The sequence below is a fragment of the Nannobrachium achirus genome, assembly GCF_963921795.1.
Source record: "Nannobrachium achirus genome assembly, chromosome: 17".
Lineage (NCBI taxonomy): Eukaryota > Metazoa > Chordata > Actinopteri > Myctophiformes > Myctophidae > Nannobrachium > Nannobrachium achirus.
The window spans coordinates 32,812,653-32,836,546 of NC_137824.1; the positions used below are offsets into that span (position 1 = coordinate 32,812,653).

Here is a 23,894-nt window from a genome sequence, read left to right on the forward strand (position 1 = left end):
CACGCGAGACTTGCGCATTAAGGAAGTAATTCCTAGTAATTTCCGGTGGTAACAAACTGTCCTTCCGCCTTGGATTCGTGCAAGGCATCAATGCTTCGTGTTGAGCGTGGCTCTATCGGACGTTTTCGGTCATAAAGCACCCATAATGTAGGTTTATGTTCACGGAAAACGATAAGTCAATGAGGGAATTATCTAATATTTGATTAGAATTATATTTTTCAAGTGGGAAATAATTAGATCCGGCTAAAACGTCAGCTGAGCGCCAGGTAGCTGGGAGCTAACGTTACGTTAGCTGTCCAAAGGTCCAAACAGCCAACAGGTAAAGTAAACACAACAACAACCTAAATGTTTAATGTTTACTAAATGAAATGTCTTAATGGCATTCCCTAATGTTGTGCAATGTTTGCATTACATTAATCATTATCTATAGCTAACTTAAATTAGCTATCTCTTATTAATGTTGTGTTTATATATTATATATATCTTTATAAACTATCTCTCTATATATACAGATCCTCCTCGAAAAATTAGAATATTGTGTAAAAGTAAATTTTCTTGAAACTCATATATTCTAGATACATTGGACATTCAGTGAATTATTCCAAACCTTTTTGTGTTAAAACTTTTAATTTTTATGGCATACAGCTCATGAATATCAAAAGTCCATATTTCAATATTACACGAGACCACTCAAAACAAGGATTTATAATAGCGAAATGTCAACCTTCTGAAGTCAGAGTTGCTTGAAGTCCAGTGGGAAGTTTCTGAAGTCAGTAATGATTTGAGGTGCTATGGCATCTGCAATGCTTTTTTACACAATATTCAAATTTTTCGAGAAGGATCTGTATACTATATTATATAGACGGAGAGAGAGAGATAGTCTAGACTGGTTTGTGTACACTTGGTGAAGGCACTATCCCACAAAACACTTACAGTGCACTTGCATTATTCATACTGCAGTTGCGTTTCACTTACTTACACCTACTGCCACAGCTGTTGCAATGTCAGTATGGTACAATCCTGTAGCATTTCACGATTTGTGACGTTACACTTGACTGAGTTAAATACCTACGCTACAGTTTTCTTTCATTTCATCAGATACAAATAAACTGCCAACTGTACAATGTAGCCTGATTAATTCTCTTGATGCTTTGCCTCCAGCGACAAGATCATCTCTGCACCGTCAGACCTGGTGTGTTCTCTCTGGAGTCTGGACATCAGGGTTGGCAAGCATGGCGTCCTACCCCCCAAATAAGCTGTCGGCGGCAATGAGCATCCTAAATGGCTGTGGTCTGGAGATGAAAGACCTGGCTCTGCTGGCTGAGATGCCTGAAGAACTCATCACCGCAGAGACTCTCCCTCACCTCTTAATGCACATTAAGAACACCCGGCCTGGAGCACTTGGTGAGTCAGTCACACAACAGGCCAGTAATGAATCACAGCAGACAAAAACCTCACACACCAGAAGGGGGTCACCCCCGAGAAGAGGGTCACCCCCGAGAAGGGGGCCGCCCTCGAGAAGGGGGTCGCCCTCGAGAAGGGATTCGTCCCCCAGATGGCACTCGAGCCCCAGAAGAAGGCGCTCGGGTTCGCCCAGATACAGACATTCATCGCCGAGAAGAGAGAGCGATGATCGTAAGCACTCGTCTCGGCGCAGGCGCTCGTCATCTAGAAGTGATTCCAGTTTGTCGGAGCGAAGGGGCCCGAGCCCCTACAGAAGAAGTCGGCGTTCGCCTCCCCGCAGGCGATCTCCTCGAGGTTCTCCACGAGATTCTCCCCCAAGCAGCTCGAGATTCTTCATACAAGATTACCAAACCAGCTCCAGTTCCTCCAGTGGTCCCTGGCTGCCGCAGGGGGTTCAACCCCCGCCGCTATTTACCCCGTATCCGCTCCCCCCGTCCCAGCCATCCACAACAACATCATCAAGAGACCACGATGAACGTAAGCATTCGTCTCGGCGTAGGCGTTCGTCATCCAGGAGTGATTCCAGTTCGTCCCCGAGACGCGGCGGCGACTACAGCCCAAAAAGAGGTCGGAGGTCGCCTCCACGCAGGCGCTCTCCTCCGCAAAAAAGAATAAATTCTCCCCCTAGCAGGTACTCTTCATACCAGGCCAGCTCCAGCTCATTTCCTGGCTCCAGTGGTTCCTGGCCCCAGCCTGTTCCGTTATCTTCCACGGCCCCTCCCCCCTCGTCCCAGCCACCCATAAGAACATCATCAGCTAAACATTCATCAACTTCATCACGTCCACCGGTGCCTAGTCCCCCTGGCGCAGGCAAAAAAGCCCTGCTACCTACCCCACCACCCCTCATGACTCTGCCCACAGTACCCACAGGCCCTGTTCCACCGTTCGGCTGGACACCGTATGGCTGGATGGGTATGCCGCCGTATGGGTCCAGTTACCCTCCATTTCCCCCACCCTCCTACACCACGCCCTCTAGTAGCACCGCCCCGCCTGCTGCCGGGTCATCGACCAATCAGAAGCAAGCCCCGCCTGCCGGTTCATCGAGCCAACTGAAGAAAGACGTCCAGACGCCCTCTAAGCGTGCAGCTAGAGATTTCTACGGCGAAGCACCTAAACATTTTCCATACACATGTGCCCTGTGTCATGTTATCATCAACAAGGAATCTGTAAGTAAAACCTCCATCACCATGGCAACCGCTTCTGGTTCGTCCATTTGTCGTAGTTCTTATTTAGCTTGGCTGTATATTGAATATACAGTATCACAGTTATCCAATATGGTATGAATAATGTGAAGGAAAAAAATATATTGACATATGGAAATATTATTTTTCTTTTCTTTTTTAATGTATGTATTTTAGTGTAAAAGAAAAATATTTCAACAAAATCATCTGTCTCCTTCATCTGCTACTATTCTCAAATCGGATTCCAGTTAATAAACACAATAAAACATGGAGCTACAGTACATTTTTGAATTGTGATAATATGAGACCTATTCGACATTAAATATGAGACACTTGGAAGTCCTTGCCACCAGTCCCAGGTTTGTATGTCGGCTTCTGTTTATACTGAGAAGCAGTGTGGCCTGTAGCTAGAGAGAGACGGGACTGTCAAGAGAGACTGGGAAATGTGTGGTTATGTTGTCTTATCCACAGTGATTTATTGAACAAGTACTCGAGGGAATTTTATGTATTGCTATTTTCTAATTTCTACAGGTCACTTTGACACAACAGATTTGAAGGATTTGAACTGGGAATTACAGGGATTGATCCTGTAACCCTTCCTGTGACTGTTACAGATCACATACAGTTTGTTAATGCTGTCTCTCGCTGGAATTAAACCTGTTAATGAAATCAAATGTTTGAAATCGTCACAGAATAAATAATTCACTGACATGTAAACAAGCCACTGTCGATCATACTTCTTGTTAACATCGATCTGTTTGTATGTCACATTGATCAATATTGGTTTTCCGTCCTACAGACCTGGTACAAACACATCACAGAGCCCAGGCATTCAGATGCACAACTTGAACTCCTAAAAATGTGAGTTGATCAACTTCTCTGGTTGGTCTGGTTCTTCTAGGTCATATAACTTTACCTTTATTACTACTAGGCACTGTTATTCTAGGATCAGAGGAATAAGAAACTTTCTGATTGTTTTGCTCGGAATACAGCATATTTAAATGTTGATCTAGGATCTGATCCTTGTGCAGTACTTCTTACCATGTGATGATTGTGATTGTTGCTGAATCTTTGTGTGTGTGTCGTTAGGTACCCAGACTGGGACTGTCGTGTTGAATCTGCCAGAGCGTAAGTCCTTTTTTGTCTTTTTCTATCTTTTCTATTTCTGTATTATTGTCATGACTCATAATACTATTATTGTGGGCTGTAATAGCTGATAATGGTGTGTGTGTGTCTGTCTGTCTGTCTGTCTGTCTGTCTGTCTGTCTGTCTGTCTGTCTGTCTGTCTGTCTCTAGGCACATTGAGCTGCCCAGGACATGGAGGAAGGAGGACAGTAAAGCGAAGGTGATGCGGGAAGTTAAACAGAGGCTGTCCTGGATTTCACCATCATGTTCGCCCACCGCTAGTGAGTCCCTGTTAACTACTTCAGTCTTTGAACACAATATAAAAGAAATGTTGAAAACATAAGGAGGGTAGTGTAGTGTTGAGCTGCACAACCAGCGAGTCGCACCAGAGCGCGGAGTGAAGATGCACAATAAAGACAGATTTAACTGTTATATGTGCATTTCTTTCTAAAATGATTGGGTCCTTACAAACAAATCTTATAATCTATGACAAAGGGGTTCAATGTAATTTAGGCATTGAAAAGGTGGAAAAGCCCCGCAGAGGAGGCGATTATCTCGCCGTCTATCCGATCGCTGTCTGTTTATCTCAATGGGGTTGGTGCGCATGGGGAACGCCAGGAAATACATGGGAAAACAGAAAGTGATCGGATAAAAAGGCTTCTTATTAAAGTACACAGAGGATACGGGTAATTATAGAATGCCGTACCGTATTTAGACAGGAGTGAGACTTTATTAAGCACTTTGTGAAATCTGAATGTTGGTGTAGTTGTAGGGGGCTAATTAAGTCGCTCTGCCCGAACCCATGTAAACACGGGAACGTGACAGTCGGGGCTTGGTCTCTACGACCATGCGTGAGCTACGATGGGATAAAATCGCATAGGGAAACCCGGCCATTGGCGCTTACTGGGCCCATTAGGGATTGGGTCCATCATTTTGGACCCGTGAAGACCTCTAGTCCAAACACACAATCTTGCATATATTAATTGTGTTTTTCTGTAGGTCCAAGCAGAGATGATGACAGAGAATCAGAGGAGAGGGAGAGAAAGGTAGTGTCTTTTTCTCTACTGGTCAACACTTAAGACAACAATCATTAGACAAATAGTGATAGTGAAACTTTCACTACTGCTGCCTCTTTAAGCCCCAAGTGTAGCCAGTCTGGCGCTTAACCACTTAAGCCTAATTTATAGTTTGTCATACAACAGTGTCAAAATTGGCAATGTACAAGCTTGTGAGCTACAAGCTTGCTTGTAGATCGATTGGGGATTTAACTTGCCATCACTATGCCCATTACTACTGTTAGTACTATCACTAACACTTTTTCTGATGCTACTATCACTATTACTAAATCAAATTATTAAACCTATTTTAATTTACTATATTATTTTAATTTACTAATTTTAGAAAACTTTGGAAACTTGTACATATCAGCAAAATATTTACACAAGGAATCCATGCAACTTAAATAAAATATGGGAACAGGAACAGAGCACTTAAATAATGTACTGTGTGTGTGTGTGTGTGTGTGTGTGTGTGTGTGTGTGTGTGTGTGTGTGTGTTGTAGGTGTTGTCTGGTGATACAGCTGCTAAGCGGTATGTGGATGATATAGCTGCTAAGCGGTATGTGGACATACACAAGAACACACTGTTAATGTTAACCACAACATAACACCAATATATACCTCAATATACACAGCACAACACACCTAAACACAAGAAAACAACACAATAAGCCTCATCACAAGACAACACAACTCATCAACACAACACTGAAATGACAATCTATTGACACTTCCAACTCTACACATTGTGTGTGTGTGTGTGTGTGTGTGTGTGTGTGTGTGTGTGTGTGTGTGTGTGTGTGTGTGTGTGTGTGTGTGTGTGTGTGTGTGTGTGTGTGTGTGTGTGTGTGTGTGTGTGTGTGTGTACTGTACATGCATGCATGCATGCGTGTGTTTAGGAAGTTTACTGCTGTGAATCGGTCAGAGGACAGGAAGAGAAGCTTCAATTCCTCATCTTCCTCATCGCACAAGAAGGTGAAGAGAGACGAGAGAGAGGGGAGATACTCCTCTCCTGACAAAGAAAAGCCAAGTAAGAAATGACACACACACACACACACACACACACACACACACACACTGCATTGAACATTAGACAGATGATCCATTCAGAAAGTAGCACCTTCAAGCACCTCAAGTGCTATGACAACTGTTGTCGTCTTATGGTCATACTGTGTAACCTTTTCAATAAAACAAAAGTAATTTTCTATGCAATCTTTCACTGGTATATTAAACTGCATTTTACTCTCATGTACGTGTACACAAGATGTATGGATAAAGACCACCTTGTACCTTCCTGTACCAGTAGACACAGTAGAACATGTTCTTCTCTTACTTTCTTTTCTCATACAGAGATCAAGAAGGTGGCTCCTTCCGCCTCGCAGCAGGACAAAGAGAGTAAACCAACCTCTACAAAGAAAAAGGTTCGCAAGATATCAAAAGAAGCAAAGGAGACGAAGAAACAGAAGGAGCAGAAACCAGGAGCTCATGAGAAGGAGAAGGGAGAAGAGACGGAGAAGGGAGAAGGACTTCCAGTGAAGAAGGAAGTAAAGACGGAAGAGATGCCGGGAGCTCCAGAGGAGAAGGTAGCGGAGGACAAACTAGGAAGTCCAGAGAAGGAGGGGGAGAAGGGAAAAAAGACAGGGGAGAAACCACAAGCTCCGGAGATGGAGAAGATAAAGACAGAGGAGAAACTAGGTGCTCCAGAGAAGAAGGGAGACAAAACAGAAGAGGAACCAGGAGCTCCAGAGAAGAAGGGAGACAAAACAGAAGAGGAACCAGGAGCTCCAGAGAAGAAGGAAGACAAGACGGAGGACAAAGTCGGAGCTCCAGGGAAGGAGAAGGGAGGAAAGACAGAGGAGAAACCAGGAGCTCCTGAGTTGGAGAAGGGAGAAAAGAAGACAGAGGAGAAACCAGGAGCTCCAGGGAAGGAGAAGGGAGGAAAGACGGAGGAAAAACCAGGCGTTTCAGAGTTGGAGAAGGGAGAAAAGAAGACAGAGGAGGAACCAGGAGTGCTACAAATTGAGAAGGAAGGAGAGAAGCAGGGAAAACAAGAGGAGGAGGTAGAGAACAGATATTACTTCACTAAACATACTATGTATTGATATTGTATAGATATACTGTACTTTATGCAACAGCTACAGCCACACATTGTGATTGGCCAAGAGGCTTTCGGACCCATGCCAGTAACCATAACCCTTCATGATACGTTGTGGACCAATCCTGCTGCTGTTAATTTGCCTATAGCAATGGTAAACAATGGGGATTTTCTTTGGGTTGCGGAGGCCTGAAATCTGATCATGTGGATCTCAGACTTAATGTGCACAGCAGTGATGTCTTTATTGACATATCCATGACATAGTGGTCCTCATGGTGCAGATAGATGTTTTGGCGTACGTATGCAATTGTCGGCATTTATCATCGCATCGTGACTTTGATGTTGTTGTACTTTAGGCTCAGATCTCAAGTAACCCAAAACAATAAGCTGCGGACCATCACACGCGTGCACAGCCATTCATTAAAAAAAACGACATTATGTGGCAATGATGTTGCATAAAAGGTTGTGCTTCATCCTGGTTATTGATATGCTTGTGCAAGGTGATGTGATAGTAGCACTGCCGTGCTAATATCCACTATAAACCTCAAAGATGCTGAGATTCTGTATAATATTTTATCAATGTAATATACAGAAGACACTGTACAAATTCTGTATTGATATAGATACTGCATAACACTGTGTTTATACAGATACTGTACTTATATGGATGGACACTGACTGGACACATACTGCTACAAAATAGTGTTGGTAATATTGTGTGTATGTGCTTGCGTGTTTTTGACAGGAATGCACCCCATTCAATTTGGACAATTGTATAACACTGGACGAGGTGCAGCAGACAGACAGTGAGACAGGTATGAGACAGATTGACAGATTTCAGCCTGTACTGACACAATGCTTTTTACATTGCAAAGGCCCTGTAATGGACCTATACCGGAAAGCAGAACCGGTTGGTACAGTACATGTTAAAGTGCCTGTATAGCAAAATAAGTGATACAAAATGTATTAACAGTTTGTCACACAACAGAGTAATGTCTTATTAACCAACAGACAAAATTTGAATGATGAAAAAATTCTAAACGTTTCAAAAATGGATGGAAAATGGATGAAGAAAATGGATGAAATACAATGCAATATTTTTCTGGCCTCTTTGCCAAGGACTGTAGAGGCGTGTCCAATGTACAGTATGAAGCCACGTAGTTGTAGGTCCTAGACCTATATACATTTTGTCCATTTGATAATAGCCGATCAGCAAGCTCACAATCTGCCATTTTCAAAAGATTTTATACATTTGAAAACTTGAAATGGGACATGCTGCATAATGAATAATTTTACTTTTGGTACTTTAAGGACATTGCGCTTCTTGCCTTTCCTGGCTTTGCCCTGGGTTGGCTCCCATAGTGTCATTTTGACTGGTCATTGAGGCAGGCTAGAGTTTAACAAACTGTTTGTCTTCGTAGAGGGATCCACTGAAGAAAAATCGAGCGACAAACGGGTGAGAAAACAAATCGAAATAAATTATGAATAACTTATACATTGTATATTATATATTGTATATTTTTACTGTTATTGTAAACTAGAATTTGTAGCCATAATAGTGGCATAATTATTATATTAAAATGGTTATTATTTATTTATTTTTCAGAGTCGGGTCATTTACTTTGATAATGTTGACTATCGATTTTTGAATGACTTCGTGGATATGGTCAATTCCTTTGGTCCCGTTGCCAGATTCATGAACAATCGGCCCAAACATGAGGTTAGAAGTGTGCGTGTTCAAATACATTGGAAGAAATGTTTAACTCATCCACTGCCAAAGTAAATACATTAAATAAAAGCACATTCTGCCTGGAATTTTCATGTAATCACAGAATATTTATCTCCGGTAGGGCATGGGTGTCGGGGTGTTCATTGAGATGCGCAGTTCCGATGTAGTCGCTGTTTGCAAGGAGATGCACAGCAACCCGAACAAGACCAGATTCATGGGACAAATCTTCCTACCTGTCATATCATATGCATACAAACGACTGTCACCTCAGTGAGTAGTATCAAGTAAACACAATTCCACTATTTTTCAGTATTTGATAAATAAAATTACAATCTAATTTCCATAGATACATTTAAAAAGGTTTCATAAGCAGTGAAAATAGCCAACCTACAAGCTCACAACCTGGCACGAAGCTACACATTGTGAGCTTGTAGATGTGCTATTTTCACTAGTTTGGTCCCAGGCAAACATATAATTTCTCATTTGGGTCTGGGAAGCAGTGCTGTAGACTGACAGACCATTTTTACTGATTAGCAGAGAACTGTAACAATTACGCTTGTTAATGTTTTTTCACAATGCATTCAATTACTTTTTACTACCATTACTTATGTCTCTTACAATTACTCTTAGCCAGTTTACCTTTTAAACCACATGGAGCCTTACATTTGCAGGTTAACAATTCCTCACTAATTGGCTCTACAGCCCTGACATTTACAAACATATTACATATCGAAGTATCCAGTTTTTGATATATAATGTATGTTTGTGTCAATTGTGTTGACAGAGGTAGGTCTACAGTTTACATACCAAAGGATGAAACTGCTGACAGAAGCCAGGAAGGTGGGAAGATGACGACAAGAAGTCGTAAAGGAAAGCAGGCGTTTCTAGACTTTATAAAAGGAAAGAAAGCTGCTTCCGCGGGCAAAAATACAGCTGAAACAAAACCTAAAACGGAGGTTTCCACCCTGACGGCTGCTATTGACAGTTCAGACACTTCTGAAGACTTGGGCAATGAGCCGCCAAGCCCGGTGCGTGTCACCAGGAGACAAAGCCAGAGGACGAAGAGTATCACACTGAGGAAAGTACCAGCTAGAAAAACTACAACCAGAAATAAGAAGACCAGCGCAGAGATAACAGAGTCTAAGGAGAGAAAGACAGAGACCAGCACAGAGACACCAGAGTCTGAAGAGATAAAGACCAAGGTTGGCACAGAGACACCAGAGTCTAAGGAGAGAAAGACGGAGACTGGCATAGGGACGCTAGAGTCTGAAGAGACCACGGCTAGCACAGAGACACCAGAGTGTGAGGAGATAAAGATGGACGTTGAACAGGAACATGGAGATCTTAGGTTGAGTAAGAGGGACGAGGACAAATCTTCCACAGCTCCAGAGCCAGAAACTGAACAGTCACCAGAGAAGGACAGTAAAGTAGACTTAGAGAAGGGTGATTCAGCTGCAGACATTGTGTCCAGCAAGCCTGAAACTGTAGCTGAAACAGTGGCTGGAAGTACAGCTGAACCTACACCTGACTTTACAGCTAAAACATGTGTAGCTAAAACTGCAGCTAAAGGTCTAACTAAAAAAGAACCTGTAGTTTTACTTCACCAACTAACTACATCTAAAATTATAGCTGATGCTATAAATACACCTGAAACAGCGTCTGAACATGCATCCGAACCTGTAGCACAATCTACAGCTGAAACCGCAACTGACACGGTAGCTGAAACTACAGTTGAATCAGTGGCTGAAACTACACCTAAAACAGAGGTTTCCACCCTGATGCCTGCTATTGAAGCTGTAGACTCGACACACGACCAGGCTGACAACTCATCTGAAGACAATGAGACACCAGGCCCGGTGCGTGTCACCAGGAAACGCGGCCGGAGGAGGAGGGCCCCAGTAAGGAAGACAGCAGCTAGAAAAACTACAACCAAGAAGACTAAGGATAGCAAAGAGACACCAGAGAGTGAGGAGATGACGACAGAGGCTAGCACAGAGACACCAGTGGGTGAGGAGACAAAGACAAAGGCTAGTATAGAGACACCAGAGGCTGAGGCGATAACGACAGAGACACCAGAAGCTGAGGGGATAAAGACCAAGGCTATCACAGGGACACCAGAGTCTGAGGAGATAAAGACAGAGACTAGCTCAGAGACAACAGAGGGTGAGGAGATGAAAACCAAGGCTATCAACGAGACACCAAAGGGTGAGGAGGTAACGACCAAGGCTTGCACAGAGACCCCAGAGGCTGAAGAGGTAACGACAGAGACCCCAGAGGCTGAGGAGGTAACGACAGAGACCCCAGAGGCTGAGGAGGTAACGACAGAGACCCCAGAGGCTGAGGAGGTAACGACGGAGACCCCAGAGGCTGAGGAGGTAACGACAGAGACCCCAGAGGCTGAGGAGGTAACGACGGAGACACCAGAGGCTGAGGATGTAACGACGGAGACACCAGAGGCTGAGGATGTAACGACAGAGACACCAGAGGCTGAGGATGTAACGACAGAGACACCAGAGGCTGAGGATGTAACGACAGAGACACCAGAGGATGAAGAGATAAAGACCAAGTCTATCACAGAGCCACCAGAGGATGAAGAGATAAAGACCAAGTCTATCACAGAGCCACCAGAGGATGAAGAGATAAAGACCAAGTCTATCACAGAGACACCAGAGGATGAAGAGATAAAGACCAAGTCTATCACAGAGACACCAGAGGATGAAGAGATAAAGACCAAGTCTATCACAGAGACACCAGAGGATGAAGAGATAAAGACCAAGTCTATCACAGAGCCACCAGAGGATGAAGAGATAAAGACCAAGTCTATCACAGAGACACCAGAGGATGAAGAGATAAAGACCAAGTCTATCACAGAGACACCAGAGGCTGAGGAGATAACGACAGAGGCTAGCACAGAGACACCCGAGGGTGAGGAGATAAAGATGGAGGTTGAACAGGGACATGGAGATGTTATGAGGAGGAGGCGGCCCCCAGTGAGGAGGAAGGCAGCAGCTAGAAAAACTAGAAAGACTAGGGGTAGCAAACAGACACCAGAGTGTGAGGAGATGACGACAGAGGCTAGCACAGAGACACCAGAAGGTGAGGAGGGAAAGACCAAAGCTAGCACAGGCACACCAGAGGGTGAGGTCGTAAGTGTGACAGAAACACCAGAGGGTGAGGAGGGAAAGACCAAAGCTAGCACAGACACACTAGAGGGTGAGGAGGGAAAGACGAAAGCTAGCCCAGAAACACCAGAAGGTGAGGAGATAAAGACCAAGGCCAGCACAGAGACACCAGAGGGTGAGGCGGAAACAACAGAGGCCAGCACAGAGGAGATAAAAACCAAGGCTAGCACAGAGTCACCAGAGGGTGAGGCGGTAACAACAGAGGCCAACACAGAGACACCAGAGGGCGAGGAGGGAAAGATCAAGGCTAGCACACAGACACCAGAGGGTGAGGAGCTAAAGACCAAGGCTAGCACAGAGACACCAGAGGGTGAGGCGGTAACAACAGAGGCCAACACAGAGACACCAGAGGGCGAGGAGGGAAAGATCAAGGCTAGCACAGGGACACCAGAGGGTGAGGAGATAAAGACCAAGGCTAGCACAGAGACACCAGAGAGTGAGGCGGTAACGACAGAGGCTAGCACAGGGACACCAGAGGGCGAAGAGATAAAGATGGAGGTTGAACAGGGACATGGAGATGCTACGACTCCACCACTGAAGATGAGAGATGAGGACACACCTGCAACAGTTCCAGAGACAGAAACTGAACAAGCGCCAAAGAATAAAATGGACTTGGACAAGAAGAGTGATGCAACAGCAGAGGCGGAGGCTAAGGAGAAAGATGCGGGGGCCGTAGAAGAAACGCCAGATTCTGTAGACGACGGTGCTGTTCCAGATCAGCTGTCTGATGCAGTTGGTAAGAACAAGGCCATTTAACTCATTTAGTGCCACCCCTTTCACCACTAGAGGGCGCCCAGTGGCCATAGAAAATCCCATAGAGATATGCTGGTATATGCAGAAGCCCTGCAGCCATGACTTGCCTGAACACTTTCCTTTGTGCATGTACAGGAAGAGGATGAAGTTAGCTTGAAGTTAGCTATTGGCTACCAAGCATTTTAGAAGCCTTATTTTCGTCAACTTAGCCATGATTAAACCTTGCACACCTCATGCATGGGAAAAAAACAGAGAAGAATGAGCTCTAAAAAATCCAATGCAATCCTGGATTGCATTGGAGTGGATTTGTGCAGTTTGTTCACAGCTTTCAAACAAAAAAATCCGATTGGAAATCCGTTCAGGCATTCTTGAGATAATCGCCATTATGTTTTACATGTTATGTAAACAAACATGGCTGCCCTGTATGTTAGATGGGGTTGTATGGGGGTGGAACATGCAAAATCGCGATTGAAATCATGTTCACTAGATTTGATGGGGTCCAAAAAAAAAAAAAAAAAAAAAAAATTCAAATTTTTTTTTTTTTTTTTTTTTTAAAGACGAACTTGTTCGGGATCGGCACTCTGCGATACGATAATAAAGCCGAACTAGTTCGGGATTGGCACTCAATGAGTTAATACAGATTCTGAAATGAATTTCCTTTTCCACTGTGTCTGTTTTTATAGATTTTTTTTATTATTATCACAAGCCCATATCCTTATTCATTAACAAAGATGATAAAGTAGTATTTGTGTAGCTTTTTATACTTCAGGGTATGGCATCATACCCTGACATTTTGTGACATGACCAAAATGGGGGCACTAGTTAGAAAATGATTAACATATCTTTGAAGGGACGGTTTTAAAGTCCTTCCACTGATCGTCTCGAATGTTTTTGTTGCTACAGGAACTGAGTTCATCCGCTGTGCCACGGGTTACCTGTGTGACCTGTGTCAGGTAATGTTTGTCCGTGAGGTTGATGCCAGAGAGACACACTGCAGAAGTTTGTCACACAGGCAGAGGGTTCAGGTGAGGTTCTTCTCTCTTCTGCCAAGGCTACTGCGGAAGCAGAGATGCTACCAAAGTATTATTCATTTCAGCGTTTTTATCATACTACAGTGTCACACAAAAATTGGTCAAATAGTTTATCTACAAGCTCATTCAATATTTTCTTTATTTGTATTTTCTTTCTTTATTTTTCTTTATTTCTTTACATTTTTACATTGATATTTTCTTTCAACTATGGCATGTTAATATTTTGAGACATATTGTCTTATTACAAATTTACTACACAATAGTGAATAAATAATTCTACCCAATGAATAAATATGTTTTAAATAACTGTTCTCAATATGGACCCTTATAGGTTTTGACATAATCATGTAGCTCTACAACAGGCACAGCCATGACAGCAATGGTACAAAATCACCCTCTCTGCTATTCGGTATTCAGTTTCGGCCAAGAATCTTCCTTTCCGTACATCCCTAGTACATGGTGTAATATATAATGTGATGCAACATGAATGAATGAATGAAATCTTTATTTTGAACATGTTGAAAGTCATCCAAAGTCTAAAAATATTTTTTCCAGGTGGACATATTGTGTATGTTTAAACAGTATGGTTGCCGCGACACCACCTCGCCGGGTGAGGTCGCTTTTCGCCCTTAGGCGTCTTACTGATAAAATATACAATAACACAAATCATTTTGTTTTACAGGAAACTGCTGGCTCTAAACAACGATAGTGAGGGTCACCAAGCTGACACAGCGAAGTCCCGCACCCTGCACCTCCCTGATCAACGTCTCTCCGTTCCTGAGATATGACCAATTTCGACCAAGTTTCATGAAAATCTGTCTATCCATTCTTGATTTATTTTGTCCATGGACATACACAGACAGATACAGGTGATTTTAATCCCCATGTGTGACGGGATTGAACCCCATGACCTTGCTCTCTGTCAGTCTGAGGATTTTAAAAAGACACTCTTTTCACCATGTTTGCACTCCACTACAACTCTGTAGTGGAGAATAATATATTCAATACAGCTTCAAATGGGCTCCTTTTTAGTGTGGGATTTTAAACCCAGATGTAAATGTTTTTGATTTATTTTCTATGATGTGAAACTGAGCATAAATCACAGAACTTAGAGGCCAAGTAATCATAAATTGCCTTTTGTTTGTATGTTTTGGACATTTTCTGCTTTATTCGACAGTGTCAGTAGAGAGACGGGAAGGAGGGAGAGGGTATTGGGTCGGATTTTAACCTGGGCCAGCTGCGGCAAGGATTTAGCTTTTATTACCAAGATCCTTTCTGTAACCTGTATCATTTTCTCTGTTGTTTCCCTTAAGTTTAATAGCTGTATATTTGGCTTTACACCGCTGTGTCACTGGACTCTAATAAAAAAGTATAAATGTAATTTTCAATCATGTACATTTGGGGATGACTTTACCTCACTGCCCATGTTACATCAGTCACAACAAAGGGAATAAGTCACTGATTTTGAATATTCTAATCTGTTTTAGAACCAATCTGGCAAGCCATCATCAAAGAAAAGGGAAAACGGCAAGCTCTCTGTTTTGTTCTTTTTCAGAGAATCTGTTCTTGAGATTACTAACTACATTCATTGACTTCAGGTAGTATATTCTTAATAGTACAATTCTTTATGTACATTTGACCCTAAACAAGTTTATGAAGGATATAAGGGCTTATTCTATTGCAACTCAGTATTTGTTTTCTGTCTTGGTAATGCCATTGACATTACTAAGCAGTTGATGTGGAGAGGGAACAACTGAAACGGACAAAAATGTGTAGGTATCGGGAGTGGCACCAAATGATAAAGACAGCTAGGCTTTTTAAAATATATGTCGTACTTTCTATAGGCCTATTTATTGAAGGATGCAACCGGGTATAAAAGAAGGAATCACTGATCAGTTTACAGTTAAGGCATTTAGCAGACGCTTTTAATCCAAAGCGATTTACAATAAGCAGATAATACTATATATCACTATAATAAACAAGATAACATGTCAGAACATCAACAATAGTCTATAACAAATGCATATGAATATCAATCTAAAAAAACAAATCAGTAAATAAAAAAAGGATTCTGATGATGTATATCAATTTATGTGTATTAATAGAAATACCGTATTTGCGATTGGGTTTATATGTGGCCCACACACACAGGCCTAAGCCTAGCCATAAATTATAACTACCAGGAGAGGATGCTAATATGCGGAGGTTAGACATAACCTCCGCATATTAGCACCCTCTCCTGGTAGTTATAATTTATGGCTAGCCTAAGCCTACACATTGACGCAATGCACAGCGCTGGACATCAGCTGCTGAACAAACTAGAATGATGAAAAACAATCACAGCACATTGTAACTGCGACCGCAAACTTTGGCGTCATAATCAAGGGAGATTGTTGTCAGGTGCGGTGCGGATATTTCAGGTCCACTGAGGAAGCGAGAAGTGTCCCGCTCATTTACAACAGCAGGTAAACTTATTTTATGAGATAATCTAATTTGCGACTTGCATGCACAAATTGCACGTAGTGAAGAAGTTATACTATCTAGGCAATTATATTGCTGACACTGCATGTTGTAGCCTAGTTCAGAGGTTGAACCCACTGCTGAATGATTTGTTTCAGCACCACAAATGCGTGGAGAGCTTGTGTGCGCTTGTGAGCGAGAAGGCTTGTGTGCATTGATTGATTGATTGAAGACTTTATTAGAAGTTTGCATAGGAAAAGGTACAGTTTCATGACGGTACAGCTCACTGGTACCGTACAAGGTCTTCTAAAAGGAGATCCTAGAAAAGAGTAAGCATATTTCCACAGGAAACCATTAAAGTGCAGTGATCTCATTCGATTTTAAGCCTAGGCTGTTACTCTAATTGTTTTGCATTGAGTCCTCCCCATGCATGCAATAGTAGCCTACATTTATGATGAAAATCATTGACACTTAAAGTGGCACTCCACCGCTTTTCAACCTATGTTCATATAATTGGTCCTCACTCAAAAATAGCTTTTCTTTTTTTTTTTTTTTTTTTTTCTCAGAGGAGGGCTGTCGGCTGGTCAGAAACCCATAGTCTTGTGACATCATCGATTACCAATCCAGCTTATAGAAACTGCAGGCTTTCTATTCCTGAAAAGTTGCAATTTTAAAGTGGAAGCCATTGTTCTCGCGATATTAAAAATCTAAATATTTTTTTCAAAAATATTGTTTTTTTTTTTTTTTTGTGGAAAATGATGATGTCACAAGACTATGGATTCTGAACTTCCCACAGCTCTCCTAGGAGACTTGGACTGAGTAGAAAAAAATTGTGATATTTTATCATGAACATTAGTGAGGACCTATTATATGAAGACAGGTTGAAAAGTGGTGAACTACTCCTTTAAGCGTCAGTGTGTAGCCTGTAGGCCTAAACTACTACACTACACGCTACAACTAGTGTGTGTGTGTGTGTGTGTGTGTGTGTGTGTGTGTGTGTGTGTGTGTGTGTGTGTGTGTGTGTGTGTGTGTGTGTGTGTGTATAAAATGAGAGGAGCTGGGTCCTTTATAACCTGGCACTCCAATATTTTGTGCCAGGCTGGCAAAATATATCTTCTACTTTTTCCACAGAGACCATGGCATGTTAAGAAGCCTGTAGAGAGCATCACCACCAGCCCAGACCTAGCTAGTCGAGATGTGAGCAGGCAACAGAGCATGCTGGTAAGGCGCTATAAAGTTATGTGGGAATGTCAAACACAGAATGGCCCTTATACTGATGGGCTATATGTGTGTCTGCACTCTGCACGTCTGTCTGTCTGTCTGTCTGTCTGTCTGTCTGTCTGTCTGTCTGTCTGTCTGTCTGTTTGTCTGTCTGTCTGTCTATCTATCTGTCTATCTTCTCTCTCTATAAGGGTGTCCAAACCTTTTTCAAAGGTGGCCACATTAGAAAATTATTAAAACACCCAAGGGCCGAATAGCCTAATGTACCTTAGGACCATAACAGAGTACTTACTAGGCTACTTATTACTTATGCATCGCATTCAAACAATTTCTTTTTAACTACGGTATCATCGTCAATATGTAATATCTATGGTCTTTTGTTAGGTGTGTGCTCGGAATAAAACACATCCTTTTTTTTAAAGCCTTATTTCACATTACTAAATGTAAGCAGACGTGCAAGGTAAAAAATTAAATACATTTGCCTTACTTTGACCGCTTCAGAATTAGACAACAGGGAACAAGAATTAAAATGAATACAAAAAAAAAACATTACAGGTGCGTTCGTAAATGTGCCCCGGGTGTGTGCTCAGTGTAGTGAGTGCAGTGGGCAGTGACATAAAGTGACTCAGTGTGGCTTATTTATGAACAACTAGAACAATACAAGGAGCAGCGGTGCACTTTTTCTGAACTCTGAAGGAAAACTTTCTGAAAACCAGAGTTGCTAATGTAACATTGCTATTGAAAGGTAATTTAATTCATTGGCCTACCTGCTGTTAGTTTACACGTTGATGCGTGTGTAACATTAAAGCCCAAAGGACCAATCAAGCCGCAAATTGTGCATTTTGTTATCATTTCCCATGCCATTGTTTACCACTGAGAAGCGCTCAAGAGTCAAGACACCGCCATGCCCTAAATCTAATTCCTGGCTACACCACTGTTGCACTGAGTGCGCATTTTCGAACGCACCCTACGTCACACAATACGGATGATAGTGCTGTCAAACTGTGGAATACTTGATCCAGGCTAGTCTCAAATCTCTCAATGGACAACACAGTCGGCTAAATATGGTGAGCTAGATTAATGAAGTTGCATGAAGCCATAACCTATAGTCCTACTACTGTATATTGTCCTGTATATTGTTGAAATATACAGTACATATATTGTTCATTTTTTATGATTATTTGTATTAACAATTTAACCAATTGTGAGGCCCATTCTACAAATGCCTTCTATCTAAATCATTAGTTCTCAAACATTTTCATAAAATTAGGCTATTCGGCATTTTTCAAACACTTTCAAGACTTTTCAAAAATGTCCCAAAATAGCAAATGTACAAGATCGAAGTGACGCGCTGTGAACTTGTATATCTATATCTATTTTTGAATAGCCAGCTAAAATCTGAAATGACGTGAAAATAGCAGATCTACAAGCTCAATGATAAAGTGGGGCATTCTGCACTACAGCAACCGTATAATAGGTTACTGATGCTTTATGATGCATTCTAATAGGTTATTATACTAGGCTAGTAGTACCAGGTGTGGAGCAGAGAGCAGCTCTTTGTCAGCTGCTATTTCTAGCACTAGAGGTGTTTCTAACGCTGCCTTTGTTTCCAACAAAAAAGGTGAAAATTACACCCTGGAGAGAAACGATGCAGCACACACACACACACCTTGTCGTTTTATCCTTGTCAGTCTGCCTACCAATAGTCAACCATTCAGATAATAAATGTGTGTGTCTTTGTGTGTGTGTGTGTGTGTGTGTGTGTGTGTGTGTGTGTGTGTGTGTGTGTGTGTGTGTGTGTGTGTGTGTGTGTGTGTGTGTGTGTGTGTGGAATTATACAAATGTAGCATAGCCCTACAACTACAGCTCTGAATAGTATCCTCGTGAACTCAGAATATTAATATTAAGATCACCTAAATATATTTGTACTTTTAAATTGCAGTAGAATATGACGTGGATTAATAATTGATTGATTGATTGATTGAATATTTTATTGACAGTTTAAATATACAGAGAATATATACAGTATATATATGTGTGTGTGTGTGTGTGTGTGTGTGTGTGTGTGTGTGTGTGTGTGTGTGTGTGTGTGTGTGTGTGTGTGTGTTTGTGTATGTGTGTGTGTGTGTATATATATAAACTATATCACCAAACATCTAGACAAACAACACTACAACAAACAATGGTACAAAAAGGTACATGTCAAAATATGCAGTTAAAAATATGACATTTCCAGAATGCTAACAACCACCAGGGAGCAGTGTGTGACATGTTTGATATGGTTTGTTTTATAAACCATATTCTACAAGATCCTCTATCAATAACCACTAGAGGGCAGTGTGTAGCTTGTTTTGAACAACAAGAAAAAAATCATCAGCTATTTACATATTATTATGTTTCAGAAAAGCTATTTACAGAGATAGCCCAGATTGTTGTATTTTGACAGACAGACAGACACACAGCGGTAATGACAAACTATAAAGACACACACACACACACACACACACACACACACACACACACACACACACACACACAGAGATGTGTGTATTTGGGATGGGTTTGACACAGATTATAGGAACATCTTCAGAGTCACCCAGTACAAACCAGTACAACCACAGTTTTACTGTCTGCCGTCACTTTCATAAGCAGGACGGAAAGCGACAGCCATTTGGTCATAGACTTGTCTCTCTACAGCTCAGAGCCATTAATTCCTGTCTCTGTCTGTCTGTCTATCCATGTGTCAGTAACTGATGTTATTTTAGTCAGTCGTTTGAAGCTACATGTCACAACCAGCTAATCTTCATCCTCTCTTTAAATACCTGTTATTACCTCTCTCACACACACACACACACACACACACACACACACACACACACACACACACACACACACACACACACACACACACACACACACAGCATACTGTACTGCACAAGCTCAGAACACTGTCTGTCTGTCTGTCTGTCTGTCTGTCTGTCTGTCTGTCTGTCTGTCTGTCTGTCTGTCTGTCTGTCTGTCTGTCTGTCTGTCTGTCTGTCTCTCTCTCTCTCTCTCTGTTTGTCTGGTGTTTGTGTTCTAATCTATCATTATTTTCACATGTCCTTCTTGCCGGGTGCCGGGGGTCAGGAGAGAGGGATGGAGATGGTTTGGGGGGGTTAGGGAAGGGGTGTGTCCACTCTTATCTGATCCAGACCTTGTTAGGGGGACACCTGCGGTGTCCATGACAATTTATTACCTACCAAATTAGATTTAGTGCAACACTACCTGGACAGGTGGAATGAAACATTGCACGGCTGACAGAATGTGTTTGGGGGATCACCGCCTGGCTCAGGAGCCCTAAAAAGGCAGTATTTGTTGGGAAGCTGCACAGTAAAATACTGTAGCTAGCAAAGTGCTGTGACTCACGAGATCATTTGTGTCTGATTTGGTGGAGAGAAAAACATTTTCAGCGAGAAACAGTGACATTTGTAACATCTGTGGCAACAGCCTATGGGTGTTTAAAGTTCCCTAAATGTGTGATTTAAATTTGGGGCAGATCAGACGCTGTATTCATGATTTGTCAAAGGTGCCCCTCATGCAAACTTGGGAAGCCAATCACAACCAACTGGAATGGAATTTGAAAAATGTGACTGATATATCTTCATCACAAATGTGCAAATGGAACTAAAAGCACCCCATACACAGACCAAAACTTAAAAGACAGGTCCACAAACTTTTACAGTGTGTTCCGTCTGTCTCTAAACACACACAGTACCAGGCTTGCACAATACTAATAGTACTAACACAGTGCTATCATTTAATTTGTACTTAAAGGGATTCCAGTATTTAAAATGATAGATGCATTTATTTCTAGCATTCATATGGCAGAAGAAGAAAGAGCTGTTTAGTTAAGGCAAGTTAGTTTTAGATTTGTAAAAAGAAAAAAAAAATCGTCTCTTGAAATGCTTCCATTTTTGGAACTGTAAAAAATGATAGATGAACTGTACCCAGAAGTTCTGATCACAAATCTGAAAAGTGTTTCTTCTATGTAAACTCACAGGATGCTGAAGAATGAGTACAGTAGGTGGAGAAGGGACTTCTCAGACCTATTCTCAGAATATTTGATGGAGGCATTTTTAAGTAATTTAAACAATTACAACAGAATGTTGGACTACTGTAGCTATCCTTTTTTAGTACACGCTGAGACAAGTATTGGAATCTCATTAAACGGCCACCTACCTCTTTAGAATTAATTTTGTTAGGATTACATTCATTTGTACATTCTGACCAGGCTCGCTATTATTGTATCCGTAGGCGATGCCTTGTACAGTAAGTGGCTACGCTAGCAGTTTTCATGTTAAGTTCAGGGACATAGTTGCCGAATTTGGCATTAAAAAATAAAAACATTCTATTGAATATCTTAATTACAATGAAATGAATCTTAATTACAATGAAATGAAAACGGAACTCGCCTGTCGGCTCATTCCTGCAGCAAGGCTGGCGTGCCGACAATCATGATAAAGCTCACCCTCTCATGTAATATTGCTTAATTAGGACATGGGGGTGAATTCATAATGATATGCTAAATGAAAAGAACAACAACAGTTGTTCAAAGGTGCATAATTATAAATAAGGAAATAAGAGAGAAAGATGTACCTTTATTGTTTAGTCTGAACTTCAACAGATTCAGTTTTATTGAGTCTGATCATAAAGAGATTTGTGGCCTGTTGATCTGATTTTAATGATATTGTTCTATTGTTTAATCTGGTTTTAAAGAGATTGTGGTCTATCGTTTAGTCTGGTTTTAAAGAGATTACAGTCTGGTCCAAGTGTTGCTTTGTCAGTCATCTTGTCACACGGCCTCTTTGATCCACTGAGCTTCCCTGACGGCCTCTTTCTGTCACACCTGAAGTGTTGACAAGTGTTGTGTGTGTGTGCGTGCATTAGAGTCGGATGTGCATGTTCTATGCGTGTGCATGTCTGTTACAGTTGTATGTGAGTGACATGTGTGGTGGACTTGTGTGTGTGCGCGCACACGCGTGCGTGCGTGTATGTGTGTGTGTGTGTGTGCCCCCTCAGGCGGTTCCTGTATCACCAGGTGTCTTAGGGTTTTAGAGCTATTAGCTCCTAAACAGCTCGCTGCCTCCCCCCATCTATCATCCCTCCATCCATCATCCCTGTGCCTCTCCATCTCCACCTCCCTGCATGGCCCAACGTTCTGACAGACGCAGAAAGAAGGAAGTATAATAAAGGGAAGACAATAAAAGGACAACAGAACAAAAGCAGTGGTGGACAAAGTTTATACTCAAGTAAATAGTCAAGTGTTCAAAGTACATTTTCTTTCTAATATCAATCCATTGCTGTATTGAAATTTAGAACATTTAAAAATAAATAAAAACTTCCTTCCATTAATGTAGTAGATTCAAAAGTACAATATTGTACTTAATAAGTAAGAAAAAGAAAAGAAACTCAAAATGGTACAGCACTCAAGTATGTAGCCTACTTAGTTACTGTCCACCACTGAATGAAAAAAAGAGACCAAATCACAGGACTATCTGTCTGTTTTTTCCCCCTTTCTCCTAGGGTTAGAGCTGTCGGTGGAAATGTAAACAATGATGATGTCAGAGTTGCTAACTGTCAATCATCTTCACCTTCCCCAACCCACTGTTTGTTGTGTGTATAAGTAGTTGTCATGGTAACAGCACCTCAGACCGTGTGTGTGTGTGCGTGCGTGCGTGCGTGCGTGCGTGCGTGTCTCAACCGGCTTTGGCCAAGCGTCACATTGGCCAACATGTGACGCTTGTCGTTGTCATAGTACTGACGTCATAGATGACAGACGTCATATCTGCTATCCACTTAGACTTACAGTTGTTCCTCCCGTTTCTATTGGATCACTGGGAGACGAGTCCCCTCCATCTGCTCCAGTCCCTGACCATCCTTACACTATGCCAGCTGTCTCCAGGTCTTCTTACCACCCTCTGGCACCCAGTCCATTGCCACACCCGATGCTCGCTCTCTTGGCAGTCACAGTACATGTCCAGCCATTCTTCCACCATGTCAGACAGTAGCGCCACCCATGCCCTTCTCATCACCTCTTCATTGGTGATGTGGTCTCGCCTATGTGATCCTCAGTATAGTTCTGAGGCATCTTTGGAAGATATCCAACCTGTTGTCTTCATCCACGTGTCGCAGGCATAGATTGCTGTTGGAATAACTACTGGACATGTAGAGGCGTATCTTCAGGCCCTTAGTAATAGAAGTGTATGGCCAGTGAGTTGACCATAATATTGCAGAGTCGTTTGAACACTTCAGCAGCTCACCGATTCTCGTTTGCACGTCCTTCTCCACGTCTCCTGTGCTCGAGATGTTACTGCAGAGGTACTCGATGTCATGCTCGCCTAGAGAGAGTGGTTGGTGATGTTGGTCCTGACTGATGATCATGGCCTTGGTCTTCTCCTGGCTGACCTGTCAGTAGACCAACCTCCCCTCCGTGCTCTGTGATTGCTGGTCATCTCTTGGAGTGCAGAGTGGGTAGGACTAATCAAAGCCAGGTCATTTGCGAAGTCCAGGTGAGTCAATCTGCCCTGACCCCTCTTGATGCCGAAGTTCGTCC

The 23,894-nt window shown here is 42.2% G+C and overlaps 1 protein-coding gene across 5 annotated transcripts; it reads left to right on the top strand.

Moving 5' to 3' along the window:
* Positions 1-79: 79 nt before the first annotated feature.
* LOC308302132 (uncharacterized protein) lies at positions 80-15,006 on the top strand. Of its 5 annotated transcripts, none has more exons than XM_080746344.1 (17): positions 80-319; positions 1,162-2,630; positions 3,445-3,506; positions 3,735-3,773; positions 3,942-4,051; positions 4,770-4,816; positions 5,332-5,387; positions 5,728-5,858; positions 6,179-6,888; positions 7,669-7,738; positions 8,345-8,379; positions 8,530-8,643; positions 8,774-8,922; positions 9,437-11,087; positions 11,250-12,570; positions 13,491-13,612; positions 14,301-15,006. In XM_080746344.1, the coding sequence occupies exons 2-17, from the start codon at positions 1,233-1,235 to the stop codon at positions 14,325-14,327; spliced, it is 6,042 nt and encodes a 2,013-aa protein (XP_080602470.1). In that variant the 5' UTR covers positions 80-319; positions 1,162-1,232; the 3' UTR covers positions 14,328-15,006. The 5 variants fall into 5 exon arrangements, with proteins under 5 accessions (XP_080602470.1, XP_080602469.1, XP_080602467.1 ...); XM_080746343.1 differs by having other exon boundaries at positions 6,179-6,523; positions 6,566-6,888; positions 9,437-12,570; XM_080746341.1 differs by having other exon boundaries at positions 9,437-12,570.
* The last annotated feature ends 8,888 nt before the right edge of the window (positions 15,007-23,894 follow it).

Coding starts and splice junctions, on each gene's coding strand:
- LOC308302132 (XM_080746341.1), top strand. CDS start 1,233: ATGGCGTCCTACCCCCCAAATAAGCTGTCGGCGGCAATGAGCATCCTA. Junction 3,774..3,941: donor CGTGTTGAATCTGCCAGAGC/GTAAGTCCTTTT, acceptor GTCTGTCTCTAG/GCACATTGAGCTGCCCAGGA. Junction 7,739..8,344: donor GCAGACAGACAGTGAGACAG/GTATGAGACAGA, acceptor TTGTCTTCGTAG/AGGGATCCACTGAAGAAAAA.